The following is a 20,475-nucleotide window of genomic DNA, read 5'->3' as shown; positions in this document are numbered from 1 at the left end:
ACAATACATTTATAAAAACGGCGTGTCGACAAACCCGCCGACCAAACAACAAAGGAGAAAAATAAAGCAGTAAATAAAATCCCGTCGACGTTCAGCGACGTAAATCCTGCGCAGATGTTACGTCATTTCCGTAGCGGTTGTCGTTTCGGCGCACAGGATAGAGTCCACAGGTACTGATCCACTGTCGTTGATATGCTCTCTGTTCATAGTTTAAGTTTGTTTTCGCAGTTTGACGACATCACTGACTAGTTTAATGATGTGTCGCAGTGACGTCGAGGTGACGTCAGCGATTGTGAAGCTGTTCCTAGCCGAGTTAGCTTAGCAGTTTAGCACGCTACCGCAGCGCTGGAGCTATATCGTGAATCATTTTCGAGTTCAGTCTCACATCGAGTGCTTTGGTGTTCATTTTTCAATAGCATATCACGATTATGTATTTGAAAAAACAGCATATTTGTTATAGTAATGCGAGATGAGGTGTGTCCTGTCACTGCCCGTCTTTGTCTTCTCCATTGATCGTTGTCATGGTAACTATCGAGTTTTTTTTTTTTTGCTCAAATTTCGAAGCCGGTCATATCATACTTTACTGATGTTCCATTGGATTGAAGGTCTGGCAAGAATGTAGACAAGGCTTGGTATTTAGTGTCCAGTTTCATACATTATATTTAGTGAGGAGCAAAACAAGAATTTTAATGTCTTTCCAAATGTTTTTTTCTTGTAGCAATTGTCCTCTAGTATCACTGACTTCTACTATTTCACATGACCGTGCACTGTGTAACAGAGTCCAGTGTATTTGGTTAGTTTTGGGTGTGGTCTCTGCATTGTTACTGACATCCAGCTGAGAGTGGTTCTAGTCAGAGCTTCTTCTCACTTCTTATACTTCCAGTCGTGTTCTTTAGGTCACTACTCAAAGCAGCTGGCCACAGGTGGCAGTAGAAATAGCTCAGGAAAGATAAAGCTTTGTCTCAGCTCTGTCTTCAGTTTGACATACAGAGTCTGTCCAAATCCCACACCATCCTTCCCCCGCTCCTGAGTCTGGTCTCCTCTTCCTTGCTTGGTTGTATTTCACCCTCAGATGCTCTGTCGTCTTTTTTTGAACCTCAGCTTGAGAAGAAAGTGCGTCGCTGAGCTGAAATCATGGCCAACCAGTCGATGGACATCTTGGCCAAAGTGCTGGAGCAGTCCGCCAAGATCATGGAGGAGCAGGTGGACGCTCAGTTGAGCAAGCTGAATGAAATGGACGATGATGATCTGGAGCGGCTGAAAGAGAAGCGACTGGAGGCCTTGAAGAAGTCACAGAAACAAAAGCAGGTCTGTGGGTGGTTTGACAAAGTGTTACAAAAGAAACGCTCAACATTGTTGGGACTTGTGTTTCAGGAATGGCTCTCCAAGGGCCACGGAGAGTATCGAGAGATTGCCAGTGAGAAAGATTTCTTCGGTGAGGTGAAGGAAAGCAAAAATGTGGTCTGCCATTTCTACAAAAGTTCCACCTTCAGGTGAAGCCTGGTTTCCAAACCTGGACTCCTCAGGTCCGTCAGTGCCGAGTCCTCCCTCACAGGTCCGTGTTCTCTCCTCACGCAGGTGCAAGATTCTGGACAAGCACCTGGCCATCTTGGCAAAGAAGCACGTGGAGACAAAATTCATCAAGCTCAACGTAGAGAAGGCGCCGTTTCTGACGGAGCGACTGCGGATCAAGTTCATCCCCACGCTGGCTCTGCTGATCGACGGCAAGACGAAGGATTACGTGGTGGGCTTCACGGACCTGGGGAACACGGACGAGTTCTCCACAGAGACGCTGGAGTGGAGGCTCGGCACCGCAGACGTCATCAACTACAGGTACCAGCACCTGAGGCCATCGGAGCCTCGGACTCCACGTTCACTTCCCTCTCTCTGGTCTTCTCAGCGGCAACCTGATGGAGCCCCCGAGCACGGCGCAGAAATCCAGCTCCAAGTTCACCAAGGTGGAGAAGAAAACCATCAGAGGGCGTGGCTACGACACAGACTCTGACGACGACGACGACTAACGACCCACGCTATGGACTGGTTCTTCTCTCTGGACTTCCTCTTTTAGCAGGCAGCACCCTCTATCTTCTCACCTCAGTGACTTCTAGTTTTCCATATTACTTCTGTTTGATTCAGGACTTTATATTTACGGATAAATTATGTTGCATAAATGGTGCTGATGGACGCTGCAGCAGTGTCTTGTCCTCAGTTGGATTTATGTCAAAAGTTATTTGTACTTCTTGAGCTGGACAATGTTGATGTCAAACTGTTCTGTGCCAAGATTCCTCCTTCAGTCATTTCACTTCGACCTCGAAATAAATGAGAACAATTTCAGTAGTTTTCAGTTGTTGTTTTGGAGCCAAACTCAACATGAATATTTCATTCAAGAGTCACATAAAGATGAGGTTTCAGTAACAGAATGAAACGGCGAGTCAAAGCTGCTATGACTCCACAGCTTTGGTGTCCACGGGCTGCAGCAGGCGTCGAACTATCAACTCTCCTTTGCTGTTAATGAAGGAGTCGGCCATGTCCTGCTCAGAAGGGAGACCATGCGGAGTCTTGAGCGGCTGGATCCTGGACAAGAAACCAGACCCAATTACTCCAGAGTATTCCGGGGTGAGGAGAATTTTCCGGCACTCACTTCACCAGGTGCTTGATGAACTTGAGCTGATCGTTGACCGACTGTGTGTTCTTGTGGATGACAGGATAGTGAGGCTGCAGAGGAAAAGGTCACTAAACATTGGCTCTTCATGACACTAAAACACTTCTTCCTACTCCACACACCACAGCCTTGCGTTGACCATCAGACCTACCTTGGTGAGGCCGAGGTGTTTGACCATGTCTTTCTCCCAGTACGGCCGTCCAATCACACTTTTCACTCGCGTCACAACGTGGAGTTTGTGAGGTTGCTCCGGGTCACCACCGTACTTGTCATGTTCCTGTGACCTCTGAGCCAAGAGCTGCCGGCGGAGACACATACGATCGGGAAAACAGGTGAGAGTGAGACAGTGAGGCACCTCGTAAGTCACCAAATGACAACCAGTGGATCCCTGCAGCGCTTACCTCCTTCGGTATCCTCGATTTGTGAAACTTGGTGCGTTTGGAAACAAACCAAAGGCATCGAGAAAGTGTTTCTTCTGATAGACTCTGTTTAAAAAACATCTCAAGGTCAGACAGAAATCCCGTGAAGGACGTACAAATGCACATGCAAATGTTTAAGCATCCTTAAAAATTATTTATTTGTGTCACAAATTTCGTTTTTTTTATTCTTATGTTTCAGAACTTCATTGGCCACTCAGTTTTGTGTCTGTGTTATATTGTTTTAGAAAGCAATGCTTTAAAATGAATTAGTTCTTGGCTCTCAACATAATTATGTAAATAATTGGTTATTTACCAATATATATCGCCACTCAAGCAAAAAATATGAATAAAATTCAGCATTCATTTGAACAAAACGCATGGCAGGATCCCTCTGTTTATTGACTGTAATCTATTTTCCTGTTTCAGTCTTGTTACTTGAGTGTTTTCCATTTATATTGCGGCTTCACGTTGTGTTTTAGTTAGTCGGTCCCTCGCTACGGTTTTTTAAATCGCCCACCGCTGACAGAATCTCCAGTATCTTCACTCACCCTCAGAGATCCAGACTTCAGACCGCGACACAGACCTGACATGTTTCCTGACGGGGCCAAGGTTACCGCAAAAACCGTCAAAATACAACAGTGAAAAGAAAAGGACAAATTCAAAATACACACATTGAAAGACTTTATATTATATTGTGGCCAACCGGAAACAAAAAAACGCGCTTTTAGCTCAGGTTTAACGCCAAATTACTCCGTACTCATGTCCTAGCGGAAGTCATTACCGGAAGCGCTACTATTAACGTGGCGTTAAACAAGTCCCACTGAATAAAGGTTCCTATGTGTTTTTTTTAATTATTACTAATTATTTCAATTTTAATTCCTGATAATAAATCAGGCAATTTAGGTTTCATTCATGTATATATATTATATATGTATATATATTAATATCTCTTCACTTCAGTTTTACAACTGAGCAACTCTAACTGCGCTTTAATTGTGTTTCTCCGGGACTTATTTTTGTGAGGCACTCACACAGAACTTGACAGAGGCGGTGCCGTTTTTCATGAACTTTCCTGTGACTTTTCCGTGTTTTTTTTTGTTTGTTGTCGGACTAATATGAGTCAGAACCATGTGTCGGGAATGGAGGCGTCCGCAGTCTCGGTCCTGAAGCGGGCGGTGGAGCTGGACCAGAGCGGGCGCCTGCAGGAGTCTCTGGTCTGCTACCAGGAAGGAATCCAGCTCCTCATAGACGTCCTCAAAGGTCCACTTGGAATCTTTCAAATAAAAATGTGTGAAATCGGAGGTCGTCTGGGCGGGTGGGCCGATTGACCGATTGTGTTTCTCCCTTCCTAGTCGTGAAAGATGAGACCAAGAGAGGACACTACAGGGACAAGATCAAACGGTACATGGACCGAGCTGAGCAGATCAAAAACCACGTCAGCCAGTTGAAAGAAGGTACCGATATTCATTTGTTCTTTCATTATATTTTTTATTATTTTTTTAAATTGACATTGTTGCACACATGCAGGTGTTATGCTATCAATGGTAACTGTTATGCTACATATATACATACATTAAACAAACTAATAAAAATAAATAATAAATAAATAAAGTAAGGAGCGTTATTAACTGTGTATCCGCTTAGAAAAGTTACACTTGTCCCTAAGGAATATATTTTTCAACAACAAGTCCGATTTTAAATTAACAGCAGCCGTTATTATTTTTCCCATTTTGTATATATATCCAACATAATATCTGTCCATGAGTCCAAAGTTGGCACAGCCATTTCTTCAGTATGGTCTTGTTTCCAGCATTAAACATAATATGAATGAAATATTTCTCAGATACAGTCAGCTCCGGGGTAGTAAGTCTGAAAAGTTAACCTTAAATTCAAAATTCAAATGGCATCCGAGAATCTCCTGTAGTGCCTTGTGGAGCGCTTTTCAGAAAACAAGTACAGTTGTGATAGTCATTTCTAGTGGACGGTAATAACTACAGATGTTTGGGATCTAAAGGGTTGTGTTTGTGTGACGCTCCATCCAGATGGCAAGTACCACGAGCAGATCAAAATAGCAGAGGAGGCCACTGGATACAGCTACGAGGCTTTGTTCAAACCCTACATCAGCAGTGCTTTGACGGAGGTCTGGGTGGAAGATCCTTATATCAGACACACACATCAGGTCAGCTCCCTCTTCTCTCTGCCTTCTTGCCCACCACTCTTCACCGTCACCGTGATCTGTTTCTGCTGCAGCTGTACAACTTCCTCCGATTTTGTGAGATGCTTTTAAAAGCCTCCTGCCAGGTGAAAACGGTGCACCTGCTCACCTCACAGGACGAGGTAGGTGCCAGAGCCTTGGCGGCCGCTCACATGACTGATCTGGCTCATCCTTCTGTTCCCGCAGGCCGACAGCAAACAGCAGAGCAGCGCTCTGGCTGAGGTGAAAGAAAGCCTGGCCAGTCATGGAGTGACTCTGGACCTTCAGTTTTCCACTAGCATCCACGACCGGGAGATCAGGTACCGTCGTCGTCGGCTGCGGCGCTGATGCTGCAACAGCTGACTTTCATGTTTGATTTTCAGGTTCGACAACGGCTGGATTATCAAGATAGGTCGAGGGCTGGATTACTTCAAAAGACCTAAAGTAAGTCTGCCGTCATGCTGCCCGCGTGAAGGACGTGGTAACGCCGGAACCTTTGTTGTCGCAGGGCCGATTCTCTGTTGGATACTGCGACTACGACCTGCGTCCGTGCCAGGAGACGACCGTGGACATATTTCACACTAAACACACTAAAACACTCTGAGATTCTTGCTTGATAGCTTTTTAAACATTTGCTTTTATTCGTCACAGAAAATCTTACACATTTTTTATACAAATGTGAAATAATTTTTCTTTTCATTGACAGTCAAGAAACCTTCATTTAACTTTATTTATTTCACCATCGCAAGACTTCACTCTGGAGGTTTTCAGGTTCTGACCACTGCAGATGGTTTTGACCAGAGGTTTACAGTAGTGGTCGTAATGTTATGACTGTATTTCATCGTCACTGTCTGTGGACTTTTCTTGCAGCCTCTCAGCAACAAGGTTGTGGGTTTGAATCCTGTTGTCTGTGTGTGATTAAGCACGGTAATGAAATAAAGTACTTCAATGGTTTATAATATTTATGAAGCTGTTATTTTGTATGATTTTGACTGCATTTGAACGTATCATTCTCTCACCGGTGTCTCTGCTTCTTGGTCTCTCGACCGCTTGCTGTGACAGTGATGATGGATGAGTTGTGTTTGTGCGTGGAATCTCTGAGGTCTTCGGCCTTGAAACACTTCCTGCCTCATTTCCTCTCAGCATTTTGTAAAAAAAAAAAAACCCAAAAACACAAAATTCTACTTTCAAAAATCTGCAAACATAATTTCACCACTGGCACGAATTGCAACCCGCACGAGTTCACACAGCCCTGCGATCGGATTATTCATCGGCCTTAATCTCGATGTGCAGTTCATCACAGCAAGAAATTATAATCCATCAGAGTTATGACCAAATAAACCAAGATGGAGTGGCTCCAGCTCTATATGTCTGGATATTAGCACATCGCTCTCACAGCTTGACGTCCAGGCTGTAATCTGATAATAAGATAAGACATGCTCACACGCTAATAGTCTCCCTCATGTGCAGATTAAAGGGCATAAATCCATGAATGGAGTTATGAAGTAAAACCGCCGCCCAGACTCTGATGTCACGCTGGACTGCATGCGGTTTGTTGCTTGTAATCCAGATGTTACCAGCTGGGTTTATATGCTGGAAGAGGAGATGAGGATTAGTGAAATGAGGAGCCTCATCAGCGGTGCTCTTCAGCAAACACATGCGAAGGTTCAACTTCCTGTCACCCTCTCGGCGAGTGGAGCCAAGAGGCCGGCATGCTCTGATCCCCACCTCGGCCGGGTTCACTTCCCGTGTGGATTAACTGGAGAAACAGCCTTTTTCTCTCAGTCGTAAACATTTGTTTACTCGTGAGTCGTCGCAAAAAACATGAGAGACGGTAAACAGAAGCGGCACGACACCGAGTGCCGCTCCAGCAGGTGCCTTCCTGAACGTAGCAGTGGTGTTTCTCTCATTTTCACGGGATGATTCGTGGTTCATTTTTCCTTAATGTTTCAATTTGATTTACTCTTCTTGAGCAGCATTTTGTGTTGTCTGTCAACATATTTAATGTTACCAGATTTTAATTTTATTAACTAAAACTTGAGCTTTTCCATCAATCAATGCACTTTTTGCACACATTTATTTATTTCAGACTAATTTGCATTTATTTATTATTTGAATATTGATATATATCCACAGCAAAGTTAGTGAGGACAAGAACAGTCAAATAAAAATGCTGCATATTGCTATTTTTCTTTGTTTTCCTCTGCATTAATCTCTTGGAAATAACTCTGAAAATTGCAAAGTAATGAAAAGTAAATTTATATAAAGAATATAAATCATATCACATTTTAAATTATTAAAAAATATATTTTCTGCTGAAAATATTTAGATATAATGTATTTCTGCATTATATATTTGTATTTTATTTTTCTGAAACAGAAACTTGGTGAAATATTGTGAGGAAAATATAATCTGTGCTCAATAAAGAATGTATTACTACTACTCCTGCTATCACTGATAATTATTATAATACTGACAATATAACGTATATAAATTTGCTGTTAAATAAATACAGCATCATCGGATTTAATAAGTAATAGTTGTAGTTGATTTGAAAATATATCAGTGACCAGTTATTTTTATGCAGCTGAACGCCCTGTAAACAGACTTCATATCGATTGGTCATTGAAATGCTCAGCAGAAGTGGACGCTGGAGTCCAGACAAAGGACCGAACCTGACCCGCCACCGCACAAAGACCTGGTCTGGTGTAACCAGTTTTCACTCACACAAGTCCACCTGCGACCACACAGTCGCCTCTCTGTAATTATGGGCTGTCGGAGGCAAAAGTGTAAACAGTCCTTAATTCCTCCGTGTCTGTCCTCTTTCCAACTGGAGCTTTATTTTTTCCCTCTACTCTCATTTCTGTGCCTAAAATCAGGTTAGCGTTTTATAAGGAGCTTAGCGCAGAGGGCCTCAGTGTGCCACTAATGTAATAGTCTCACATCTCTCTCTCTCTCTCTCTCTATTCCACTCCCCCTTTCTCACTCCCGCGCCACTCTCCTCTTCTCGTCTCGGTCATTCGCTCACCCCCTCATGGCGTGACCTTCTCTGGTTCTCCTCGCTGCCTCATCTTCTCTCACCCTTGTCTGCAGATGTGGGCTCCACAGCGTCTGGAGCTTTAGGGAAGGAGACCAGAGGAAAAGGAGGCCACAAAGAAAGACGGCAAAGTAAGTCATCTCTCACTTCTGTGATACGTCAGGTGAATGATGTGCAGTGTTGTTGTCGTGAGGCAGAGTTTGTTGTGGATTATTATACTGGAATTTCACATGAGTCTCCATCTGGATTATGAATAATCCATAAGATTATCCTCTTGCTCTTGGGGCTCTCATATCTGCGCGCCTCTGTTCCATCTTTCATCTTGCTTGAGGTTTGGAGTGGACTTTGCTTGCGGCTTCTTATCTGATACCTGGCTGTAAACACGCACGCTGTGTTGACAACAGTTGCACGGTGACGACGGCTAACTGCACTGAGAAGTGCTGACTCTGCGCCTTCTTAAATAGAACGCTGCCACCAGCATCTGAGTAAGAAGAAAAAAGTTAATAAGCAAACACGTCTTGTGCTCGGTGAGTCAGCGTGGCACCCAGGGCGCCGCTTCTATCATTGCAACACTTGGACAAGGTTTTCCTGAGGAGATATCCAGGAGGATTACGCCACACAAACGTGTTCTTCTGTCTCCAATAAACCTTTGGACTCCAGGTCCAGTGTCTTCAGTCACGTTCACGTGGCTCTGAGAACAGTGTCTCGCAACAGTCGCACCCCTGCAGCGCAACCTGAGGCGGGCTGCAATGAGGAGAGGTGAGAGAAAACCTCATCTACAGCTGCAAAAAATGTATCCGTCCCTGTGTTGATGAAGTTCATCAATCCAGCAGCAAAGTGGAGGCTGACCTCACTTGGGGAGAACTGACCCCTTAGCCCGAGGCCAAGTTCATGACCAAGACATTGAAGGCCCAAGTGCAGTGACGGGGGCCAGACCAGGACCAAGCTGAAGTCTGTCATATGGAGATGCTCGTATTTCTGACATTGTTTTTTTCAAAATAAGTTAAAGTCTGGGCTTGGTCTAGGCTCGGTCTCGGATCAGGTGGTCTCCACTATGACGCCATTCTTTGAGGCTACAGATTAGTCTGGGTTTGGGAAAAGATACAGTCAGGCAGGGTCTCGGACTGGGGGTTAAGATACCATTCAGGGTAGCATACAGCCTGTGTCAAACCTAAGGTCCAGGGACCAAATCTGGCCACCAAGTAATCTCATGTGGCCCACCGCAATGAATCCATGCAGACATGTAGTGAGCCCAGGTGCCAGTGTCTGAGCTGAGTTACAGAACACAAAAATGCATCTTGAAAAAAATCAAAGTGGAAAAGTGGTTGCTTGAGCTTCTTTCATGTTCTGAGCCGGTGTTTTGAAGTGAAGCACAGAGATGATAATGCTGGAGTGGACCTCCAAGATGTGAACGATGACAGTCAGTGTGTAGGGACCACAGGGGTCGGCTCAGGTGAGGGTTTGTATCTAGATGGTAGCTAGACTAATGTTAGCTTTGATTCAGGTTGGAGACTGAAGGACATCAAACATCCAGAAAAAGCGAGAGGCGACCAAAAACTACTGACACATTTAGACCATTCATCAAATTTAGAAAATAAATATTTTAGAAACATTTAGAAGAAACTTTTAAGACATGCTGCATATCAAGTCAGACACAAAGAGTGTGGTGGGTGGAGTCTATGTCTGATGATGTGGCACAGTGTTTGTGCACAAAATTTTCACTTCATCATAAACATAGAAGGTCAGTCACCTGGGACAGACGAGAGTTGACATGCAACCTACTCTGATCTCTGGAGTTGGAGCAATAACCCAAACAACGACTTTCAGGAGAGAGACCTTTCATCTGCTCATGACTCCGTATCTGACTCCTTCTCTGCTAGGACAAGTCCAGAATGGCCTCTCTGAAAACCCGACTCCTCTGGAGGAGCGAGAGAGCGAATGAGGAATCCAATCGCAAACTCAGCCAGTCGGCCAGTGACATCACCGCCAGAAAAGAGTTGGACCTGGAGGAAGACTTGTGAGTGCGGCGGGAAAGTGGCTCCCTGTACATGTTTACTTCAACTATCTTGTCTTTGAAGGTGCTCCCAGGGCATCATGGGATCCAGGGCGCTGTCTCACGACAGCATCTTTCTGGCTGATGAGGACTCATCCGATGAAGATCCGGTTTTGTCCCAGGAGAATGTCCACAGCAAAATAAAGGCACTGCAGGTAACAAGTCGACATCAGAGTCGTATCACCTGGAGTTCCTCAAGCGACTCCCTGCTCTGACAGATGAAGCTTCAGCAGCAGAAGCTGCATTTCGGCCCACCTCCACTGGTGGTGCCGGTGAGACGCCCTGAAGACTCCAGAAGCAGATCAGAAGAGACAAGACTCTCTCACAGTCCACCCAGAGCATCAGCGATGGACATTCAGGCGTCACCCGCCAAGGTTTGCAGCCCCTCTGTGTCACCATCACCAGTGCTGGCAGCTGGAATTGAAATTCATAGCACGACTCAAATTTCCCAGGACCTCTGCTAAACCAGGTCCTAAAAGAGGCACAGGCAGGTCACATGCCAGCCAGACATTTCAGCTCCTCCATGCTCTTCCAGCAGATCTGAGTGGCAGACAAAGGTCACTCAACTCCACAGAGAAAATACTCCTGCAACCCTTTAACTACAACTTTGGGATTTTGTTAATGATATTTTAATATTCATTTGCATTCAAATCTATGTTTTTACTAGTGGTGGGACTTCGACGAGTTAATTACGATTAATTAATTACAACAAAAATAATTGAATTTAATTTACATTTAATTTACACTTACCACTACTCTAAATGGACTTGAAATTCTTATAAAATTGAAATTCTTATCCAAATATTTTCAAGACATTCAAAGAGCTTCAGTTTAAATCAGGTGACACCATGGTGGTTTATTGTGCTGTTGTCAAACCGATGCAGTATTTGTTTAAATGTATGTATGGCTCCAGCATTTGATTCAGTAATATACCAAAAAAATGTGGCTTCTTGTGCCAAATATTTTTATACCATTAATTGAGATTAATTCATCACAAATTCATTTTTTTAATCAAATCGCCCCGTTAGTTTTTACCTTCTCCCTCTCTGTCCCTCTCCAGAGCTGGTCTCCAGTCCGTCCTCTCTCACCCATCTACAAACCAGCGTCCATCAGAAGCCTGCCTCCCTCGCCATCCAAGCCTCTTCCCGCCGTGTCCCGCTCGACCTCCGCTGCAGATGCTGGCCTGGACCTGAGCTCTCCACCGCAGACCTCTCAATGTCTGGACACCTCTGCAGCTCGACACCGGATATCAGTGAAGCCCAGGAACCAGAGAGCCAGCACCCAGAGGAGACGGCCAACTGTGAGCGCCTTTTTTGTGACCTCTCTCTCAATGACCCTTGACCTCCCCGACTCACCCCCTGTTTGTTTTGGCAGCCTGACTCTCAGTCCTCTTTAGAATCAGTGAACAATGTGAGCATCCTGCCGAAGTTGCGTACGGATGAAGCTGCACCAGTGGAGGACCACCCTGTTGCTGCGTATATCAAACCAGCTGAGGCAGAGTTTCCTGTGCAGCCAAAGGTTCCTGACATATCTAGTAGCAGCGTGTTTCAGAAGGACCATGGTGTTTCAGGGAGAACGTTTTCATCCATCTCTGCGCTCAGAGTGAAGCCTCATGGGGACGGAACCGTCGCAGGACGACCACATTCCTCTTTCATATCGTCGGAGATGATTCGGGATTTGGAAAAACTACACGATGACAGGCGGAAAACCCAATACAAGCCTGAGGCGTCTGATACAAAGTTCACCTCCCTCGAGCAGCTCTCCTCTGGTACCAGTCCAGGATCGGGTCATGACAGCCTGCTGATCCAGGGGGCAGCAGAGAGCAGAGGACTACAGCGAAACTTTGCAGGTTCCTTTCACTTCTCCACCACCAGAAGTGCAGAAAGACCCAGGTCTGGCAGTTTTGTCGGAGTGTTTGCACCCACCGGAGCGAGGCAGAAGACGGATGAGACAGAGCAACAAATGAGGGACAATGATAATCGGAAAGACTTCAACGCCAGAGTGGGTCGAATCAGAGCCGAGGAAACTCAGCGCCGAGCCGTTGACATGCTCTGGGAGAGAACAGATAGCCTGAAGAACGTGGAACCAGGGACAGGTACTAAAAAGCCGACCACGGATGCCGTCGGTTCACAGGTTCAGGAGCACAAGAGGAACCAGGAAAAGATGGAGAGGACGTCAGAGGAGCACCAGGATGGGGAAGGAAGGAATGTGTTTGGGTTCAAGCTGCGTTCAACAAATCAGTCGGTAAGACTCTGGTCCAACCTGTCCTCCCACCAAACATCTGAGGAGGAAAGTCGAGAGGCGACAAAACAAGGCGAGAAAGAGCCAACTGAGTTGAAGCGAGCGCCCAGCTTCAGCGACATCACAGGTGAGAGATCTTGCTTTTGAAGACAATATTTGGGTAGTGTAACGTCTGTCAGACTCAGGAGTCACAGGCGAAGGTGCTGTTGAGGGAACAGACAAGTCTATCAGAAGGACATGTTTAGGAGAGGTTAGGGAGACCAGATGATGGAGGTCCTGCTCTGAAATACTCAAACAAGAACTCGCCTTCAGAAGAGGGATTCTAGGGTCATGTGATCCAAACCAATCTTTGGTCTTAATAAAAAAATCAAAGGGTTTGTCTAACTGATCTCTCTGTCCATCTCAGATGCGCCCCTCTATGGCATCGTCTCAGCAGCCAAGCATCCGCCTGCAGCAGCTGCCCCGCCTCCTTTGATGCCCTCAGCAGCCAAAGAAGCTAGCGTGGTAGCGTACCAGGACCAGCCCCCTCAGCCCGCCGCTCCTGAGGCTTCCTGGATGAGTCTTGCCATGGAGAAGACCAGGAGTCTCCAGCAGCTGTTCACCAGCAGATTCCCCCGAGACAATGTCTCAAACCAGCCTTCGCCAGAGACTATTCTGAGTGTAGGTCAACCCCAGAAGATGTCACACATGGGTCCATCAAAAACCTCCAAAGATCCCCCCTTCCAAACAAGGACATCACAGTCACCCCCTGAGGACCTGTGTTGGACATCCGCGGCTCATTCTGTCCCCCAACCGTCCCACTTTTCTCAGGGGAGTTACTCCTGGTCTCCTCCCAAGTCCTTTCCTTCAGTACAGCAGCAAACCGCATGGACCAGTGGACCAAACTCAGGCAGTCCCTTTAAATCCACGACTTTGCTTGTAGCTAAAGTGTCCAGCTCCACACCAGCCACCTCTGCGGTGTCATGGGACCTCCCGCCCCCAGTGTACGACAGAGAAGCTACGTCATTCCAGGGGAGAGCGCTGGGCAGGACTGGTTCCGTGAGCGAGAGGGCGGCCTTCTTGGAGAGGACGGTGGAGAGGACGGTGGAGAGGACGTCGTCCGTGTACACGAAAGGGGTTCGTAGGACGTCTCACGTCTTGGGTTCTTAAAATGAAACATAAGATTATTCTATTATTTATTATTTATTATCATTTTATTTTAAATGTTTGCACAGTTATCATCATCAGGTCCATGTTTTTGACGTTATTGTGGACTATCTGTGGCATGGCTTGTCTGCACCGCCTGCTATTGACAATAGATTGTTAAATAAAACTAAATGTTGAGCAACTTAAACCTCAACTTCATGCTGTGAGAAGAGGGACAGCCCTTGCATTAGGTGGAGCATTTTTGAGGTTCAAGGTTAAGACGGGAATTCACCCCGAGTCTCTCAGTTAACTTGAGAAGAACTGAAGTTTGGGCCTGTGGACCTGAACTCATATAAGTGAAGGAAAGTGGCTGGATAAATAGCTGTGGTTCATACACTGCTCCACAAAGTGACCTGCAGTAGTGCAGTTAACAAAGTCCTCTCTGCCATTTGTCCTTGTATAGCACAATGGTCCATAGTGATGACTCCCAAGCTTATCTACGTTGCATCACAAATAGACCACCTGGACATTGTTCCTAAGATAAGACAGCAATATCTTCAGGGAGAGTCTTGGGTGGATTTACGCTCCCACTTCAGTCTCTATTTGAAACTGAAAACATGTCAAGAGGTTTCTTGAGTCCTTTTACCTATGAGTCTAGTGTGCTATTCTAGCGGTTTGTCATTTGTTCTCCTCGTGGATCCAGCCTTCACCCTGTGTAGCTGGGATGAGTCAAGCAAGAATTGCTCACGAGGTTAAAAAAAAGAAGAAAGCTGAACTCATGTGTTGGTTCATCTTCCTCCCAGGTTGAACCCAAAAGAGCGCCACCGTCCGATGAACCGCTGGTGTCATTCAAAAGAATCCAAATCATCGAGTCAAAGCCAGAGGAGAGGCTGCACGCAGGTGAGTGTGTGGCTCAACGTGGGCAACGTTGGTGTTTCATCTGACTCCAAGTGAGTTGGTCTTGCAGAGTCAAGCCCCAGCAGAGTCCCGGGCAGGCCTCGTGAGGAGAAGTGGCTGCGTAAGAGCTCAGCGTCGGCCTCCCTGCCCTCAGCCCCAGAGAGCGGCCAGCCCTCCTGGATGGAGCTGGCCAAGAGGAAGTCAATGGCCTGGAGCGACAAGAGCATGGACTGACAGTTCAAACACAATTCACCAGGTTACTGGACGTGGGGTCATGAGTGTGCGGTCATTTCAATTGAAAAAAAAACACTTCAAAATATATATTTTATGAATGTATAATGCAATTTAGAATTTTCCATTCGTTTGGATTTGAAATAAAAATGCCTAAACCCTTTTTTAATTCATTTATATTTATGTTATATCAGTATTTTAATGACATAAAGTGAAGTGTAAATGGTGCGTAAGATTTAAATAACTGCAAAAACCACAAAAAAAATGCCTGTGGTAAATGTAAATGTAAATGTTGAGACGTGAAATGTTTTTACGGAGGCGGAGGCTCCTCCCTCTCGTCATGTTTATTAATTACGGCCAATCGCGGCGTGCGTGGTGCTGACGTCATGAGATGGGCGTGTCTCAGCATGTGCCGCCAAACGTGATGTAAACAAGCGCGGCGGCCATACTTGCCAACATGCGCCCGTGGAACCTTCCTCTGGCGCTCCTCGCCGCCCTCCTCTCCTCCACCGTCTCTTACACGCTGCGGGGCTCGGTGTCTTGGGTGGTCGACTCCAGCGATGTGGTGGAGGACTCGTCCGAGGAGGTCGCCCCGGCCCTGTTGGTGGACGGAGGCGGCTTATGGAAGCAGGCGTACCGCTCCTCCTCCAGCGTCCTCCGCGAGAGTGCGGAAAGTCCGGCGGAGCGTGTGGAAGAGGAAAACAACGACGTGACTCAGCTGTCTTCTCGCCTGTTCTCCTATCGTTTGGAGAAGGTCAAGTCCAGAGCCGGAGGCGGTGACCCTCCCCCGCACCAGGAGCTCGCCAGGACCGCCAGATACATCGCCCACAACAGTGACTGGGGACACCTGTCCACCATCTCCACCCAGGATACGGTATCCCCACTTTCCTAACACTAACCCGGTCCAAACACAAATGTCGGTGTGAAATAATGATACTTCAGAATGATGCGCATTCATAGGGAAAAGGGATCTTTTTATTTCAGAGGAGAGCATTTGACTTTCTCGAACCGCAGGAACGAGGTCAGGTGATGCTTCAGACTGTCTAACAGTAGCAGATGAAAGGGCACGGTGCCATTAGGGCAGCAAAGGTGAGCGCATCCTTTTGCTTTTTCTCAATTTGGCATCTGAGTCGGGGACACCAAAGGTGGCGATGAGAGGAGATACTCTTGTTGTGACATCCCAAATTTTCCCTGACCAGTATTGATCTTCCTCCTGAGGTGAAGAAGAGAGTGCAGGCAGAGGAGCTCAGGACAGAGATGAGCGTTTCCATAATGTAAGATTAGACAAAAAATACAGTCTAGCATTACATAACACTTTCTCCCAAAATCAGACATACAGTGGTACCTCGGTTCTCGACCCCCGTTCGAGAAGCGAATTGTTCGAAATCGGAATCGATTTTTCCCATTACAATGAATGGAAAAAGAAATAATGCGTTCCAAGCCTTTAAATAGGCTTTTGTAGGAGTGAATGTAGAGTGTCTGCTGCAGGTAGTAAATGTAGCTAACGGGACACGTCAGCATACAGAGGCTGCGTTATACACAATAACAAAGCGCGTCGTGAGTCAGCTGATCGGTCTGCGCACGTTATGTTTTTTCTGGCTTTTTTTCGGGGGCGTTCGAGTTCTGGATTTTTGTTCAAAATCCGAAGCAAAAAAATCTTGAAATTTTTGTTCAAACTCGGATTTGTTCGAATTCTGAGACATCCGAAAACTGAGATACCACTGTATTTATAATTGATGCTACGAGGATTCCACTGATCTGGTGCTCCTCTTCCGATCTTAAAAGATCAAAGGCATTCCCTTTGGAAACATCTTCTCGGTCAGTGATGGCCCCCTGGACAACAGCACCGGCGTCCTCTACTTTTACATGACGCCGATGGACAACAGCGTGGCTGATCTGAAGAGCAACCCTCACGCTTCGCTCACATTCTCGGAGGCTGAAGGTGAATTCTGCAGGTGACTTTTTTTAAAAACCTTGTGAAATATAGTCCCTGTGTTGTTTGAAATTGGTCCATCAATTATTTGGTTATTGTTCTGTCCTGTTAGGAAAAAGAGGTACGACCCTGAGGACCCCAGATGTGCTCGACTGACTCTAACTGGGAAGATGGTGGAGGTCCCTCTGCAGGAGCTGGCATTTGCTAAAGAAGCAATGTTCTCCAGGTGCGTCGTCACAGCCAGCAGCAGGATATTTCATTGCTTTTCATTTAAGGTCGCAGAATAAATGGAGGGCAGTTTTTACTGTTGAGACAAAGCTAAGATCAGTTGAGATAAGTGTTGGTGCTGGATTTGAGGACACGTAGAGAAGAAACGTCCCTTCTTCTCATGAGTCGGGACACTGGAACATTGGTTCTTTCAGGTCCTCACACGGGACACTAAACACCAACGCTCTTAAGACACGCGGTGGGCAGAGTCTGGAGTTTATAAGGTGACTGAGGAACATGTCCCAGAACCTGCTGCTGTCCTTCATGAGCATCCTCATCAAAGAGAGAGTCAGGAAGTCAGCCCATTGGAGAATGACAGCCAGATGCATCTTCTTGATATTCTTGTGTTTACAGACATCCTGACATGGTAAACTGGCCCGTCGGACACAAGTGGTTCTTCATGAAGCTGGATCTGATCCAGGTCTGGCTGCAGGACTGGACTGGTGGTACGACTGTTGTTCCTCTGGAGGAGTACTTTAGAGCGACGCCATTCTGAGGGACACAACGTTAAGTGCCTGAGAGCAACGAGACCGTGAGAGGAGCGTCCGAATGGGTCACAGGAGGTCGTTTCACTTGAATGTATTCACAGAACCTTGAAGCTTTTGAATGACTGAAGTCACATCTGGCATGTAATTATTTGCTTAAAAGTGTGTGAATAAACGGTCGCATTCAACCGGCCTTGCTTGTGATTGTAAGCAGAATAACATTAATCTTTCGAATTTACACGCTGGTGACGCTGAAGAGTTGTTTTAATTTCACCATGCGCCCACTAGATGGCGTAATTTCTGCGGGTTGTGGCAGCAAGCCGTTGATGTCGAGTTGCGCAAGCTCCTGATCAGGAGCTGAAGATGGTGGTTGTAGATTCGAATACGATGGCGAATGACAATATTATAAGATGATGATGATCCAATATTCTCATAAGAAATCTGAAAAATATGGCTCATTGGTTGCTATTTTAACTTATTCTTGTTTTTTCCTCACCTTCTTACATGCTCCTTAAATTATTATATTATTTTTTCCCCCATTAATGCAGGATTATTTACACTTTTTCTTTTCTTAATTTGGAATGTGTGGAAATGTATGTTATACTGTAAACTTCCATTACTTATGGCATTCTTTATTTTGAATTTATATTTTCTTAAATATGTCAAATTAAAAATAATAAAGGCATGCAACAAAAATGCCACTGCACTGCACTCAGAGATGGTGAATTTTGTACGAATGTGTGAATTTCATAATACGACGCTATAATGGGGAGGGTCAGGTGATTCTTTAGCTTTAAAACGTTTCAACTGAAAAGTTCTTCAACATTATAACTACTTAAGCATCTATATAACATACAAATTGCCATGTTATTGTGTATTTTGACACCGTGCTCACGTGCTACTCGGCCTGACTATCTCGGTTTGCAGCAGATAATACATTAATATATGCATCAAACGAATAAGTGAAACAATATGGTATTTTTTCGGCCCCGGAAGACAAGTTTTATTTTGAAAGGTGACACCGGAAGCTGTGCGTGACAGGTGGCCGCACTGTAGTACGAACGTGAAAATTGTTTTTGTAAAAACAATTTTAAAATGGTTTTATATTATTACGATTATTGAGATATGTTATTCAAATTTATATGCCGTTCGTTTTTACTAGAATTTCCAGCCATCTTGCTGGCGGTAAAAAAACAAACAAACAAAGCCTCTCCGGTGGTAGTTTGTAATATTTGCATAGATATGAGTTAAGATTTAATCACCGAGGCGGCGTCCTGTGTGTCAACGCCTTGAGTGGATGTGCGAACCTGTGAGGCGGAATCGATGTGATTTGAGGCGTAGCTAGTCGGACCACCTTCCCGGGCGAGCAGCCTTCACTTCCACAGAAACAGCGTCACTCTTCTCGCCCTCGCACGGCCGGTGTTTTGACCTCAAAATGGCTCGTATCGGCACGTAGCTGGCGTCTTTCTTAGTCGCTCATGTCGCGTCACTGAAACCCGGCCGACTCGTGACTGATCGCCGCAGGAGTTTTGCAGGAGGAGCCACGGCTTCTAGCACTCCACCGTGGGGCTCATCCGAGGGAGGACGCGCATCTGTCCGGCCGCAGAACATCTTCCTGCCTTCCAGACACATGACCGAGGTCCGTCTCCTGAAGACGGGGTGAGACGGACGGACCGGGACGGGAGGGAGGGGATCCCCGATATCGAGTGCGCCGAGACGGAGGCAGCGCTGAAATGAGATGAGGCTCAGAAATGGAACTGTGGTCACCGGGATTTTCATCTTCACCACGCTCCTCAGCTTGTCCTGGTACTCGTCGTGGCAGAATGACAAAGGTACGTGAAGCGATGACATCGAGATGAGGCTCCGCCGAGGGGCCAACTCTTGCGCGGCCTGGGTCACGAACTGCTGGGCTTAGTTCGGTCGAACTTCTACGGAACAGGAGAAAGAAATCTCACTCCATTCTCAGAATTGTGCTATACACTATATATACTATTCAACCATGTTTACACGTCGGTCAGCCTCCTATTTTTACATGCTCCTTCATTCTATCTAGTTTATTTTTGTGGCAATATTTACCCCAATGTCTTTGACAGTGTTATCTTTAGTGTCTAACAAATTCCCCCAATATACCCATATTAGATTAGATTACCTTTATTACTCTCACAAGGGGAGATTTTGGTTGTTATGGCAGCATTCAAACAGTAAAGACAAGGAACACCACAACACTGTAAAAAACGAAAAGTAACACCATAACAAACACATGAAATATGCTTAGAAATAAATTCAAACTATAATAATATATTAATATAATATAATAAACACCACCTCTGAGTTCACCTCTGCGGAATGGGTCCTTCATTTCCGCGAGGGTGGACAAGTCCGTCTCCAGAGGTGCTGACCAGGAACGACCGCTGGAAGCCGCCTGACACAATGGTCGTGGAATAAAGGACTGTCTTCTCTTATATTATGAACTATCAAAGCATGCATACATCATGATTTCTTTATTTATTGCACATCTTTAAAGTCTAGTGTTTCTTTAGTGTTGACTGCCATGACAACTTGAACTTCCCCATTGTGAGAAAAGCTCTCGAATGTAATGGAATCTTAAAAAAACACAACATTCATGTCTCAATAGCACAGATCTGACTAGGGGCAGTTATCACCGTGTTGACTCTACATTGAAGCTCACCACAAACCTGAGAAAGTACATCAACACAAATTGAATTCCAAAAGATGAACTATGTGCTGTCAAGAATGAAGCAAAGACCCGGAGAGAGGCATCAGACCCGGGAGTATGTTGACTAGAGCATCCGTGTAGTGTTCTGGCTGCAGTAATATTCAGTCTTCGGACTGTTACTAGTCGTACTAATGTAACTCTCAGTGAACTCCCAGTGACACTGTTAAATATTTTGTTTCTAACGTCTTAATTTT

At 45.6% G+C, this 20,475-nt stretch overlaps 6 protein-coding genes and 1 long non-coding RNA gene across 9 annotated transcripts in view; 5 read left to right on the top strand and 2 right to left on the bottom strand.

The window, feature by feature from the left end:
* The first annotated feature begins 111 nt into the window (after nt 1-111).
* Nucleotides 112-2,334, top strand: txndc9 (thioredoxin domain containing 9). Its single transcript, XM_053877199.1, has 5 exons — nt 112-170; nt 1,102-1,308; nt 1,375-1,493; nt 1,579-1,833; nt 1,901-2,334. The coding sequence occupies exons 2-5, from the start codon at nt 1,135-1,137 to the stop codon at nt 2,019-2,021; spliced, it is 669 nt and encodes a 222-aa protein (XP_053733174.1). The 5' UTR covers nt 112-170; nt 1,102-1,134; the 3' UTR covers nt 2,022-2,334.
* On the bottom strand, nt 2,330-3,857 carry mrpl30 (mitochondrial ribosomal protein L30). Its single transcript, XM_053877200.1, has 5 exons — nt 3,630-3,857; nt 3,064-3,147; nt 2,814-2,960; nt 2,642-2,715; nt 2,330-2,574 (listed from the first exon to the last, which is right to left on the bottom strand). Exons 1-5 carry the CDS (start codon nt 3,669-3,671, stop codon nt 2,442-2,444), a joined length of 480 nt encoding a protein of 159 aa, XP_053733175.1. The 5' UTR covers nt 3,672-3,857; the 3' UTR covers nt 2,330-2,441.
* A 252-nt stretch (nt 3,858-4,109) lies between these two features.
* mitd1 (MIT, microtubule interacting and transport, domain containing 1) lies at nt 4,110-7,428 on the top strand. Its single transcript, XM_053876416.1, has 7 exons — nt 4,110-4,341; nt 4,434-4,535; nt 5,124-5,260; nt 5,332-5,418; nt 5,483-5,595; nt 5,659-5,719; nt 5,784-7,428. The coding sequence occupies exons 1-7, from the start codon at nt 4,197-4,199 to the stop codon at nt 5,877-5,879; spliced, it is 741 nt and encodes a 246-aa protein (XP_053732391.1). The 5' UTR covers nt 4,110-4,196; the 3' UTR covers nt 5,880-7,428.
* A 370-nt stretch (nt 7,429-7,798) lies between these two features.
* Nucleotides 7,799-15,013, top strand: cracdla (cracd like a). Its single transcript, XM_053876412.1, has 9 exons — nt 7,799-8,443; nt 10,193-10,329; nt 10,391-10,520; nt 10,584-10,739; nt 11,426-11,665; nt 11,740-12,733; nt 13,013-13,722; nt 14,535-14,631; nt 14,699-15,013. The coding sequence occupies exons 2-9, from the start codon at nt 10,205-10,207 to the stop codon at nt 14,860-14,862; spliced, it is 2,616 nt and encodes an 871-aa protein (XP_053732387.1). The 5' UTR covers nt 7,799-8,443; nt 10,193-10,204; the 3' UTR covers nt 14,863-15,013.
* A 242-nt stretch (nt 15,014-15,255) lies between these two features.
* creg2 (cellular repressor of E1A-stimulated genes 2) lies at nt 15,256-18,116 on the top strand. The gene is made up of 4 exons (XM_053876415.1): nt 15,256-15,733; nt 16,645-16,814; nt 16,905-17,018; nt 17,414-18,116. The coding sequence occupies exons 1-4, from the start codon at nt 15,317-15,319 to the stop codon at nt 17,553-17,555; spliced, it is 843 nt and encodes a 280-aa protein (XP_053732390.1). The 5' UTR covers nt 15,256-15,316; the 3' UTR covers nt 17,556-18,116.
* A 404-nt stretch (nt 18,117-18,520) lies between these two features.
* On the bottom strand, nt 18,521-20,016 carry LOC128765611 (uncharacterized). Of its 2 annotated transcripts, XR_008415904.1 has the most exons (3): nt 19,870-19,975; nt 19,694-19,769; nt 18,521-19,472 (listed from the first exon to the last, which is right to left on the bottom strand). It is a non-coding gene; the product is annotated as an uncharacterized LOC128765611 (long non-coding RNA). The 2 variants fall into 2 exon arrangements; XR_008415905.1 differs by lacking the exon at nt 19,694-19,769 and having other exon boundaries at nt 19,882-20,016.
* Nucleotides 18,824-20,475, top strand: part of mgat4a (alpha-1,3-mannosyl-glycoprotein 4-beta-N-acetylglucosaminyltransferase A) — a 30,796-nt gene continuing 29,144 nt past the window's right edge. Inside the window, exon 1 of one of the 2 annotated variants that reach the window (XM_053876413.1) lies at nt 18,824-19,376. In XM_053876413.1, coding sequence (XP_053732388.1) covers nt 19,283-19,376 — 94 coding nt within the window. In that variant the 5' untranslated portion in view covers nt 18,824-19,282. The remainder of the gene's footprint in view (nt 19,377-20,475) is intronic. The other variant, XM_053876414.1, reaches the window with a different exon arrangement.

The sequence above is a fragment of the Synchiropus splendidus genome, chromosome 10 (assembly GCF_027744825.2).
Source record: "Synchiropus splendidus isolate RoL2022-P1 chromosome 10, RoL_Sspl_1.0, whole genome shotgun sequence".
Lineage (NCBI taxonomy): Eukaryota > Metazoa > Chordata > Actinopteri > Syngnathiformes > Callionymidae > Synchiropus > Synchiropus splendidus.
The sequence above is the reverse complement of the archived record's forward strand: the minus strand, read 5'-3'. Positions and strand labels throughout refer to the sequence as shown.

Bases quoted from the DNA above. Each gene is read 5' to 3' on its own strand.
- cracdla (XM_053876412.1), top strand. From the start codon at position 10,205: ATGGCCTCTCTGAAAACCCGACTCCTCTGGAGGAGCGAGAGAGCGAAT. The intron at 10,521-10,583 runs GTAACAAGTCGA...CTGCTCTGACAG, and splicing joins GCAAAATAAAGGCACTGCAG to ATGAAGCTTCAGCAGCAGAA. The intron at 13,723-14,534 runs GTTCGTAGGACG...TCTTCCTCCCAG, and splicing joins CGTCCGTGTACACGAAAGGG to GTTGAACCCAAAAGAGCGCC.
- mitd1 (XM_053876416.1), top strand. From the start codon at position 4,197: ATGAGTCAGAACCATGTGTCGGGAATGGAGGCGTCCGCAGTCTCGGTC. The intron at 5,419-5,482 runs GTAGGTGCCAGA...CTGTTCCCGCAG, and splicing joins TGCTCACCTCACAGGACGAG to GCCGACAGCAAACAGCAGAG. The intron at 5,596-5,658 runs GTACCGTCGTCG...TTTGATTTTCAG, and splicing joins ATCCACGACCGGGAGATCAG to GTTCGACAACGGCTGGATTA.
- mrpl30 (XM_053877200.1), bottom strand. From the start codon at position 3,671: ATGTCAGGTCTGTGTCGCGGTCTGAAGTCTGGATCTCTGAGG. The intron at 3,148-3,629 runs GTGAGTGAAGAT...TTTTTTAAACAG, and splicing joins TGAAGTCTGGATCTCTGAGG to AGTCTATCAGAAGAAACACT. The intron at 2,575-2,641 runs GTGAGTGCCGGA...TTTCTTGTCCAG, and splicing joins TTCATCAAGCACCTGGTGAA to GATCCAGCCGCTCAAGACTC.
- txndc9 (XM_053877199.1), top strand. From the start codon at position 1,135: ATGGCCAACCAGTCGATGGACATCTTGGCCAAAGTGCTGGAGCAGTCC. The intron at 1,309-1,374 runs GTCTGTGGGTGG...CTTGTGTTTCAG, and splicing joins AGTCACAGAAACAAAAGCAG to GAATGGCTCTCCAAGGGCCA. The intron at 1,494-1,578 runs GTGAAGCCTGGT...CTCCTCACGCAG, and splicing joins TACAAAAGTTCCACCTTCAG to GTGCAAGATTCTGGACAAGC.
- creg2 (XM_053876415.1), top strand. From the start codon at position 15,317: ATGCGCCCGTGGAACCTTCCTCTGGCGCTCCTCGCCGCCCTCCTCTCC. The intron at 15,734-16,644 runs GTATCCCCACTT...CGATCTTAAAAG, and splicing joins CCATCTCCACCCAGGATACG to ATCAAAGGCATTCCCTTTGG. The intron at 16,815-16,904 runs GTGACTTTTTTT...CTGTCCTGTTAG, and splicing joins GCTGAAGGTGAATTCTGCAG to GAAAAAGAGGTACGACCCTG.